The sequence below is a fragment of the Dysidea avara genome, chromosome 11, assembly GCF_963678975.1.
Source record: "Dysidea avara chromosome 11, odDysAvar1.4, whole genome shotgun sequence".
NCBI classification, from domain to species: domain Eukaryota; kingdom Metazoa; phylum Porifera; class Demospongiae; order Dictyoceratida; family Dysideidae; genus Dysidea; species Dysidea avara.
In genome coordinates, this window is record NC_089282.1 from 895285 (window position 1) to 907617 (window position 12333).

The 12333-nt window shown below is 35.9% G+C and overlaps 1 protein-coding gene across 9 annotated transcripts in view; it reads right to left on the reverse strand.

The window, feature by feature from the left end:
* The window catches only part of LOC136237872 (adhesion G-protein coupled receptor V1-like), a 206773-nt gene that overhangs the window by 156031 nt on the left and 38409 nt on the right, over positions 1-12333 (reverse strand). Inside the window, exons 38-40 of one of the 9 annotated variants that reach the window (XM_066028115.1) lie at positions 12099-12314; positions 11510-12025; positions 10964-11448 (exon numbers count right to left, since the gene is read on the reverse strand). The exons of the other annotated variants lie outside the window; for them this stretch is intronic. Of the exons in view, the coding sequence (XP_065884187.1) occupies positions 11120-11448; positions 11510-12025; positions 12099-12314 (1061 nt within the window). The 3' untranslated portion in view covers positions 10964-11119. Of the gene's footprint in view, positions 1-10963; positions 11449-11509; positions 12026-12098; positions 12315-12333 lie in introns of those variants that run through there. 9 annotated transcript variants of the gene reach the window in all.

A 12333-nucleotide genomic window follows, 5' to 3' on the forward strand; every position in this document is an offset into this window, starting at 1 on the left:
TTATTTGGAATAGTGACTACATTTAGTGTGAGAAGCATGTCAACCTAGGGGGATCCTCTAATTTCATTATTGCTATTGTCAGTCACGTGCACACATATTTTGGTGCTAAGAAGGCTAGCTATCATTTTACAGCACAGCAAATCTCACTTGCATCTCAGAAACAGTGGTAAAACGTAAGTATGAGTTCTTAAAAGGCTTTAACTAACCTTTATAGTAACAGACTGTAACAGACAGCTTGATTTGGGGTATTTTCTTTAACAATGAATAATTAATGAAAAATGACCCTCCCGCCCACATGGAAATCCGAATTTTTGTGGATGAGAAACAAGTAATCAAGTTTGCCTGGCCTACTGCAGGGGCGGATCCAGAGTTTGGAAAGAGGGGGGGCACCTTTCTAAAAAACAGTTGAAGACCAAAAAAACTTGCTGAAAACCAGTTGAAGACCAAAAAAAAAAAAAAAAAAAAAAAAAAAAGGTCACGACAATAATAGCTAGTTATCCTTACCAACTATATCACGTCTGCTATGTAATCCTATTTATAGCTTCATAGGTAAGCTACACTGCCTCATGAACATTGTGACTGCTTTATTAGAGTAATTGACTGCTCTATTAGAGTATCTCGATCTTGTATGCAATTTCTTGAAGGGGGGGGGGGGGGCATTTGCCCCAAATGCCCCATCCTGGATCCGCCACTGTACTGATAGCAATATGCATTGAGTATAGCTATCATGCATGCATGATAACAAGAGCGTAGCTAGAAATTTTAAATAGGTGAAGCAGGCCTTGCAGTGTTTTATGCTTGCCATGCACTCTATTGTGTAAGCACAATTGGCATGCATAGCATGCTCCAGCTGGGGGCATGCCCCCAGAAAATTAAGAGTTACAAGATTGAATCTGGAGACAATTTTAATCCTACTATTATGGCAATTGCAAAGAATGCACATTACCCTGGGAAGGTTGAGGTTGATTGTGAGAGCAATTTAATTCCAATACTATTATGTTAAAAGTTTGCTTGACTGTTCTAATTGTTAGGGTGAGTGCTCTATTAGAGTATGTCTATCTTGCTTGACCAGTTTCTGAAAACCTCAGTAGCTAACCCCTAGAGTTGCCCCTGGGTGGACACCTACAAATTGAACTAAATAGCATATAAACTTTGTTAATGCAAGCTTTTAATGCATCTAAAAGGTCCAATGTAGTCAGTGATTTCAGTCACCAATATTTGAGTTGCCTCACCTGCCTACATTGTAGCTATGCCTTTGGATAATCTTTTCATTTGTATATAGCTACCAAACATTTAAATATAGCTAGCTATATACCATAATGCATCAGCTTCTCTTAGCCATGCTCTAATCAGCTAAATCTGTGAGGCAGAAACATGTATAGCTAAGTAGTAGTGGTGTTGAACATCACAATTATTAGTATGCATGCTCCTTAGCCTAGTGACACTTTGTTAGCCATACCACCAATAAAGTGTACTGAAAAGCAAAATGCAGTGAAGGGTACTAGTAGCTATTAGCTAGTCCACTGGAAATCCTTAGCAAAGTGCAACTATATTTGTATTTATGGGCTATCTGAATTTGTTGTTGTGATAGTCAACTTATTATATCTGCTGGGTTATGAAGACTGAACTATGGGCTAGCTACAAATGCCAGCACCATAACTCACAGCATGGGATCATATCAGAAGGTAACAGATGCAGATTTTACATTCAAAGACAAAACTGGGTGAATATGCTATAGCTGCCTTACAAGACTGCAAATTAGCAAAAGGCTACAATTTGCTAAATGGCTGAGTTGGTAGCTAGCTACATATTAGCTACACTGAAGCTAATAAATATTGCCAATTAAACCAACTAACACTTATAATTCATTTTAAAATATAAAAAAACCACACTAACCACCTCTTATAGCCGTAGTGGAAAACACTGCTAATTATCTGAATAAAACAAAACACACAATTACAACTTTTGTAACTGGAGGTGCAACCCATAATCGAAACTTGTTTTTGAAGAACTCTTGAGGAAGAGGAAGCTTTATTCTCCTGGAACAGAGTTGAACAATAGGTATAGTTACACAGACATTATTTGTGTTGGTAGTGATGCATAGTTTTTAAATAAGTCTGCTTTTGATACACATAGAAGATTTAGGGTTTTATTGGCCAAGTACTAACTTAGAAAGGAAAGGGGGGGCTACAGCCCTCTTAGCCCCCCCCCCCCCCCCCCCCCAAATCCACCCCTGTTAACTATGAAAAAAACACCAGTTTGAAGGTTCAGCTACAAAAAATTACCCTGCAGAGAGTTCAACTATTAATAGGTTAGCTACAAGTCACCCTGTTCAGTGAGAGTTCAGCTACAAACAAGACATCCTGAAAAGAATTCTGCTACATTGCTGTAAAGAGTTCAGAAGTCACACTGTAAAGGGTTCAGCTACATTCATTTGCATTTTGCAAATCATGCACTCTGTAGAGAATTCCTTGTAGAGTTTTCACTTTTATTATATAGCCTCTCTGTAGTACATATAATATAAGTTCAGCTATGTTATAAGTAGAGTTCAGTTGGCTACACATAACAAGTCACTGTGTGAAACATTCCGCTACTTAACAAGCCACACATACAATTATATCAGTAATTCAGTAGTGAACATTCATGTATGTAATTTTTATGCTGTAATTATTGCAACATAATATATACATATCAGAGGCGGATCCAGAGTTTGGAAAGGGGTGCACTTTGCTGAAAAAAGTTGGAAGACCAAAAAAAAAAGGTCGCAGCAATAATGGCTGTCCTTTACCAAATGTATATACTATAAAGTATATCTACACAAAAACAGCCAAGCTGTGTAAAAATGGTGCAGCCTTAGGTGAAAAAAGTTGTGAAATCAAAGGTGGCATCCAAAAAATGGTTGCAATGATGTTAATACTAATAAATTTTAACAATGCACACAGCCATTGTTAGAATTTTTTAGCATTAACATCATTGCAGCCATTTCTTGGCCGCCACCTTTGATTTCACTACTTTTTTCACCCAGGCTTTTTAGGCCACACCACTTTTTCCCAGCTTGGCTGTTTTTGTGTGGATTTCACTTCTTTTTGTACTTTATAAGACCCCAAAACCAGCCTATGGCTGACTTTGAGGTTTGTCTTTACTTGCATTTCTTCTTTTCTATGTATGTAGATACAATGATGATTATTGAAGACAGACTTAATAAATGTATTTCATTGCATGATTTAATTCAATATTTGATAATATTAATGTAATACTCTAATAGAGTGCACATTTTTTTTTAGGACTTCTAATAGAACATACATAGAATGTTCTTTACAAACTTTTGATTATAAGTAGATTTCAATTAGAAATTTCATTTATAAAGCAGAAATTAAGTGAGGTGATTAACCAAGGTAGCAGTGGTTCAGTGGTTAAGGATGCAGGTGTTAGGTATGGAGGTCCCTGGTTCGAACTCTGGTAAGGTTTTCTTTGACATTTTTTGCACACCTTTTTACCCCGCGATGACTGCTCTATTAAAGTATCTCGATCCCGCGATTTTACACTTGCTTGGTTTTTGCTTTATAACTTTGTTGCTGTAACTCTATTGCTATTCAAACTATCAAAAGGGACTGCTACGATGATCAGCCTATCTACACACCAATTTTCAAGTTATTTCTATACTTGGTTTACCTTGTAGCCGTGACAGAAATTTGATCTTTTTTTACGTGAATAAATGTTCATAACTTCTTGAATATTTATCAGATTCACGGCAAACTTGGTACGTGAATCCACCGTTACACGATCTTCATTTGTGCCAAAGATTGAGGCAATCGAGTTACATGTTTGCAGTTTATAACGAAGTCCCTCTAGCCCCTGTACAGCATAAGAAGGGAAAAAAAACGAAAAAAATAAAACGAAACTTTGAACGCCCATGTCTCACAAATGGCTGTTGCGAATTTAACCAAATTTGCTGTGTGGCGTACCCTATCTGGAGGACAGCTATAATGCAAAAATGGTGTGCTTTGGAGAAGGGGCCATGGAGCTATGCATGCGTGAAAAAGCTGTTTTCTTACTTCCTGTCGCTGGCTTTCTTGGCCACACGACACGCTACCGTGTGTCTTGATACTTATTCAGATCCTTATTCATAGCTTCATAGTTAAGCTACACTGCCTCATGAACACTGTGACTGGTTTATTAGAGTGATTGACTGCTCTATTAGAGTATCTCGATCTTGTATGCAATTAAAAAAGGGAGGGCGGGGGCACGTGCCCCCTGTGCCCCCCTGGATCCGCCACTGCGTATAGTTCAATTCAAATACACAGATAAGTAGCTAGTCTTTCTCATTGCTGCAGCAAAGAACAAATACAGACAAAAAAAGCTCCAAAACTGGCCATAAGCCACCTTTGGGGCTTGCATCTATGCCAAAAAGCAACCAAGTTCAAAGATGAGAAGAAGACTTTTAGTATAATGAAATTTAAGAATGAGTGTGTTTAGACTTGGGCCATTTTATTTATACAACATCAATGTCTTCAGCAGTTCAGCTGTTCCCTGGAATACAATGTATTCAGCAGGAACAGGTGGAATTACTTTAAAAACATATTTTCTGGTTGAGCCTTACACAGGTTGCAACAAATTTAGCTTAGAAGATGCAACAATACTTCAATTCCTTTAAATACAAGTAGCTACACTAAAAAATTTGGAATTTTCAACTAGAGCAGGGACCATAGCACATCGATAAAAAGTACTAAAACAAGCTGGAGTAGTGCATGATATTAAATCACAGTAAAACAATAAGAAGTGTTAAGTGACACATCCTTTTAGTGTACTTGCTTGTTAAATGTTTTTTTTTGTAAATAATTATTACGCGGACTGGTGAACGCACACATATATTGCATCTGAAATGGCGTCGTGCACCCCGCCTATTATCGTCTAAAAGGTGAATTACGCTTCGTTGTCAGCTATGTTCGACCCGTTACACAGCATTGAACTTTATGCATTAATTGTTTAATTCTATATATTCCTTTTAGTATTTCCCTTGCCATGCCACTTTAGCTTAGGCCATATGCAGTCGCACGTGGCTGAAGTGTTGTAATTGTTTTGTTTTATAGCTCCATCAATTATTGATGGTTTCAAAATAAATGCATGTGTGCATTATAATCGATTAAATGTGAAGTGTATATGAAAAATAGCTAGCAGTGAGTACATTTTAATACTAGCAAATTTTTTTCAATCTTGCTCAAATCTACTTTCTGCTTCACCTACACAAAAAAAAACACAACAGATTTCAACCATGCATGCACAAATACTATGTTGTGCAACTCATCTCGCTCAGGCTCGCCCCCACGATGTTTTGAAACATCTGTATAGTCTAGTTACGGCTTGTCTGAAGAAATCAGGCAGTCAGTCAGGCAATGCAGTCAGTCAGTAGAAAATTCCGTTGAATAAAATTACTTTTAAAATTCCGTAGCAACTTGTTGAAAGCGTTTCGGGTCAATCTGAAGCATGTTTGGGCTTAGTTTTACCTAACCAATACTGCCTCATCGTCATCAGGGAAAATTGAGGCTGGTTTTTGGGTGATGTTATTTCATGGGCCACGCCTACTCCTTTGTGGTCCCTACTATACAGTAACGATCGTACTGTATGATGCTATTGTACTATATGATATGTAGATATAGGTGCATAAACACTGCAGCCCTAAAGTGTAGCTAGATCTCTGACCGTGACATATAGATTACAATCAAAATTGTATCCACATACACACAAATTATGCATAGCTACAAGAAAAAAAAATTAGCATCTATAGTTAGCTAGCTACATAATTGCAGCTATTCACAATGCTATATGCATGGAACTTGTAATACTATTGAACAGCAACACTTACCATTAAATATCTATAGAATATTCAGACATAGCTAACACTAAATATATAAATCAGAGAAAGCCAATTGATAAAGGAGGGGACCAGAAACACTGAGGATTACCAATTGGATTGGCCTCAATAAAAAGGGTGTTTCAATCAAACCCAGTGCAGGGCCATAAAGCTAGCTGTAAATGACTTTAGGCTAGTTAAATGGTGATTGGGCTAGTTGTGGCAAGCTGCACCACAGAAAAGTAAAATGACAAAGTTACATGTGTAATCTCATCCATGATTTAAAATTCTCTAATGCTATCAGTGCTAATCCTTAATTTCCCAGTATCTTTCTTTAAAGCATATACTTACTTGTGAACTTTTCTTGTAGCTGGATGGAAAGTGCTTTGTCCCAATTACCCATTTTTATTGTATCAATATAGAAACTGTAAATTTCCATGTAAGCAGGATCTCAATTTGTTTATGCAAGAAGACAATACATCTCCTATTCGTATTCCTGTTCTTTCATGCGGCAGTGAATATTTTTAGAAAGTGGGGCATGTGCTTGTGCTTCCTCCGTCTCTGGGATACTCTAATAAAACAGTCACCACTTGTATATAAATGCAAATCCTCCACAGTTGAATACTGACTATAAAAACTTACACCTGCAGCATCATCCTGTGAACATATTTCGCCTGCTAGGAATTTTTTGCAATAAATGAAAATGCACATGATCCTATGAATAATTATGATAATTTATCAAAAGTTAACTGCTCATCACTATTGAGTTGAACCATCAAAATCATTTAATTACCCAAGGATAGAATTACGCAAGTTCTTGAAATTTGGCTCATTTGTAGTTAGTACTACTGACCCACTAAACAATATTTCACTTTTTTTCATTCAATTATCGATCTGACACATATTTATGGCCAATCAAAATTTTGACCACACAGAGCAAAAACTGGTGCTCTTGTAATAAGAGTATTGTACTCTTGAAACTAGATGATTTTATGTTTCCCTGGGGCAAGCACACTTTCTTGAATTAAGGAATGGCATACTAAATATTAGAAGATATTATACTAATAATAAGAGCAATGATACTAATGATAAGAGCAATGATACTAATGATGAGAGCAATGATACTAATGATGAGAGCAATGATACTAATGATGAGAGCAATGATACTAATGATGAGAGCAATGATACTAATGATGAGAGCAATGATACTAATGATGAGAGCAATGATACTAATGATGAGAGCAATGATACTAATGATGAGAGCAATGATACTAATGATGAGAGCAATGATACTAATGATGAGAGCAATGATACTAATGATGAGAGCAATGATACTAATGATGAGAGCAATGATACTAATGATGAGAGCAATGATACTAATGATGAGAGCAATGATACTAATGATGAGAGCAATGATACTAATGATGAGAGCAATGATACTAATGATGAGAGCAATGATACTAATGATGAGAGCAATGATACTAATGATGAGAGCAATGATACTAATGATGAGAGCAATGATACTAATGATGAGAGCAATGATACTAATGATGAGAGCAATGATACTAATGATGAGAGCAATGATACTAATGATGAGAGCAATGATACTAATGATGAGAGCAATGATACTAATGATGAGAGCAATGATACTAATGATGAGAGCAATGATACTAATGATGAGAGCAATGATACTAATGATGAGAGCAATGATACTAATGATGAGAGCAATGATACTAATGATGAGAGCAATGATACTAATGATGAGAGCAATGATACTAATGATGAGAGCAATGATACTAATGATGAGAGCAATGATACTAATGATGAGAGCAATGATACTAATGATGAGAGCAATGATACTAATGATGAGAGCAATGATACTAATGATGAGAGCAATGATACTAATGATGAGAGCAATGATACTAATGATGAGAGCAATGATACTAATGATGAGAGCAATGATACTAATGATGAGAGCAATGATACTAATGATGAGAGCAATGATACTAATGATGAGAGCAATGATACTAATGATCAGAGCAATGATACTAATGATGAGAGCAATGATACTAATGATGAGAGCAATGATACTAATGATCAGAGCAATGATACTAATAATAAGAGCAATGCACTGAAAATTATAGTATCTGGCCTAATAAATAATTTTATTTTTTTAGTAGTAGTATACTTTTTCCTAGTAGGGCACTCTTGTTATGTGTCCTCATTATGCCCCTGGGTGTCCATTTGACTGATCACACTATGGAATGCATGTAACTACAGGAATGTTAAGACATGTAACATTTAACAGTATTTTTGGTATGATACAATAACTTACAGTACTTGCATCTGTCCTAGGCTTGCGCCAATTATGCCAGCATAATTTCGAGCATAATAGGCTAGCAAAAGCATCAAGCATTATGCCAGCATAATAGGACAATTTTCAAGAATTTTAATTAAAACATGAAATGCGCGTGCCAAAATACCGCAAAGCATGAACACACTGCACATTATTACTGCATTTCATATCAAAAACCTTGCAGTGTTATTATTTTACTATTTCTTGACTGATTATTCACACTTTATGGAAATAAAATTGAGATACTCTAATAGAGCAGTCACTTACTCTAATACAGCAGTTGGGAAATGCAGATATATTCTAATAAAACAGTCAGCTCTCGAGCATAAACTTGACTTTGAGAGCATAATTTTGAGCATAATAGGCTGGATTTTTGAGCACTGCTCAAAAGCATAATAGGCAATTTTCAAAGCATAATTGGCTCAAGCCTAATCTGTCCTTACTAACCTCTGTACCTATATCAAGCAGCATTAGGTTTCATTGTGGGTTGCTGTGACATTCACATTGCATTAAAGTATACTGAGCACATCACAAACTTAATCATTGACATCCTTAAAAGTTGGCACCCTGTGTGGCTGGATTGTATCCCATAGGTGGACCCATTACTGTGTGGGCAATGCCATCCAAAATGACAAGTTATAATTAGCCATGTACTTTTGTGTGAAATGATCTCCCAATAGATATTAAAGCTTGTTGGGAGAGATGCCCAGATAATAATATACTCAGCGCTACTGGGACATAGCAAGGCCTCTTTCAAAGAGTGGAGAACGGGGGTGCATATGTTACATATGGATTGTGGAATTCAGTGTCTCACAGACTTTTGTGGCATAAGTCATTGTACTACCATTTAGATGAGTTGTTCTAATGTTTAGAATGTATGTTGACATAAAATAACTAGTAACGTCTCCACAAACAAGTCTAACTTCTAATGATAAGGTTATGAAAGTGTATACTTATCATCTTATGTTAATCAAATTTAAAAGCTTAAATTAAGTACTTAAACTTATGGTAAACAAAGCATACTAAATTTTAGAAAGCCCATAATCTTGTTTTTGCTTGACACCACTAAAATAAGGAGTTATGTATGCACTCAAGAACATATTCACTATTAAAAAGCATGCTATTTCTCATTATGAGAAAGTATGTTTTGCTGTGCATATTTTCTATAGGGAGGCCATAAAAGTATACCATATAGTGTGTGCTTTTTCCAAACATTGTCTTGGAGCCAAACCACATGTGTGTGCTCTTGACACCTCTACCGTCACTACTATATATCTGGTTGACTGAATTGTCATTTCTCTTGAGGAAATCCAGCTGTTTTCTCAGCCCAACTTGTGTGTACTATAGAAAAGATTACTATATATGATTAAGATTTGAGCATAAAACTGCTCTGAGTGTTTGCTATCTATGATCACACTGATGGTCACTGTAATGTAGAGAACTATATATTCCATTCCTTTATCCATTTGAATATCTCGCCTATGTTACAAGCATTGTCTAAACCCTGACAAATTTTTACTTAATCCTCTTGTTATACCTCTTTTTCCCGCAAGGGGGTGGGGCAAAACTTTGAATGGTGCATGAGAATTTTGCTGTGGCTATAATACAAATTATGTGACTGGGCAAATAATGGCATGTGGACACAAACTACACCCTGTCACACAATGGGTCATATCTCATTATTGGAATAGAATATCTGCCTTGGTATTATAAACACTGCTTGCTTTATAACCTTATAACTCTTGTATAGTTGCAGGTATCATCACCAAATTTTTAGCAGCACTTCTCTACATAATTATGCACTAGTGGCATAAATGGGATGGTGATTGAATAATCTAATTAGAAGTATGATGTAATTAAATTTGCAAAATGGTTAAATAAATGTGAGATTTTATTATAATAGATTCACTTTGTTTACAACTTTTACACGTTTGCTGGGTAGCTACACCATTTAGGTACAAGCATTTCAGGGCAAAAGATTATTGTATGATGGTTTTACAAAGAGAATACTGTTATGATGTAGATGCGGGAATATAAAATTATTATTAAAGTTATTTCTATTCATCTAAAAATAAAGTCAAAAAATGTATGGCAAAAACTATTGGTGGGAAACCAAGGGATAACTTGCATTATAATGAAAATAAGTGTTGCAAATTTTGTTGCCTAGCTTAATGGTATCAAAAGTTGTGAAAGTTTGAAAAATTAGGTAAATTTTATGTGCTCACATGCCCTATTTTTGCAGGCCCGGTCACATATTGATGGTTTTACAGTAATAGTGTTGTGATGTGGATACAGCAAAATACAAAAGAATGTGTGGGAACAGCTTGCTTTAAAGGATCCTTAAAAAGTTTCTTAAAAATTTTTTTTTAAAGTACATGCTTAGAGGTTATTGATCCAATAAAAGCACAAGTTGCTATTAAAGCTGATCAATTTATCTCAAAGTCAAAAGTCTATGGTAAAACTCTTGGTGGGAAACCAAGGGATCAACAACAAGTATCCTTTTGGCATGTCATTGTGAGCTTCATACCAGAAACTTACTGATTTAACAGTTCATCCTGGGATTACATGCATACATTCTGTTATATGGCTGTATTTTGCTATTTCCTGCCAACAGTGTTTATGTCAAGAATGCCCTAATACAGTTGCTTATCATATATAACCCAATATTTATAACTTTTCGTGATAGTGTATATAAACAAACATTACCTTTCAAAGTTAATTGGGTTACTGGTCGGTTCAACTACACTTCAGCTATATAATAACCATGTACTATAATTTTCTTTAATTGGTGATTTTACAACTGTATGTAGTAAACACACCAAACATTTACTATAGATACAAAATGTGTACAAAACCAAATGTGACTAGAACTATACAAATCAAATGTTAACGTTAGTAGTAATTTGTGTTTATTACTTTGCACAACGATCTGGCAGAAGTTTGTTGAACTCAAAATTGCTAGCAAAGATGTCGGAAACTTCATAGTCTAGATAAGTACCAGCAATAACAGGATCATTGGGAGTGAGTGTTGGGTCAAACATTTGACCACCCTGACCATCACCAGCATACAAACATGGCCTCAAACTTTTGTCCCAAGTACGATGGTAGAGTTCAGCAACAAATTCTCTTCGTGGAGCCTGAGGATAATCAACTGTGACAATATAAGGAGTGATGCGGCTATCTTCTGTTAAGGGATCTCCGGTGAAATTTCTGACTGACACAGGTACATTCCAAAACTGACCTGAGTTTGCATAAAAGACATTGTATTTAACTAACAATGTACACACCTAACTGCAACATACCTACTAATCCATGTGCATCAGGCTGCAAATTGCTTCCCCTCATCACTTGAAATTTGATCATATTTTGGCCTCCAATATCTTGACAGACAACCCAAAAGACTAAATTGTCAAATCTACCATTGTCACAGTTTGGTACAGAAATACGAGCTCTTGTAACCCTTCCATTAAGTAGACTAGCCGTAACACCATTCTCATTATAAGATGTATTTCTATTTCCATTCACAACTGGAACACAGTCATCCACACTGACTTCAATTCTAATACAATCTCCTTCAGTGTCGGTTGCAGCCACTCCAATCTTACTGATGATGTTACCATTTTCAGGAATGTCCATAGCAGAATACTCAGCATTGACCTGTACACAACCATCTGATACTAAGTTGAATATTTTACCAGCTTCTCCATGAATCTCATAACACAGCGAAGTGGTTACTGGAAATGTTTGCATCGAGATTGTATTTAGTGGAACTTCATAAAGTGGATCACCAATCACAGTATCATTAACTTGCCTAGCACCTGCAAATGAACACACATGATGATGAATCTACTAAATCTATTGAAAATAAATTGTCTTATAAAGTAAACTAACCTGCTGGGTCAATAACATCATTATCGTTAATAGTAACAATGGTAGTCCCATCACCATCAGTGTTGATACCGCTACCATCACGAGGTACTATTACTAGTTCAAACTCTTCAGTGTTCTCAAAGGTAGCATCATCAATAATGTCAATTGAAACACAAGATATACTCTGGTTTGGTTCAAATCTCACAGTCACAGAACTTGAATCATAATCAAAATCGGCTGTAATGTGATTTATTTT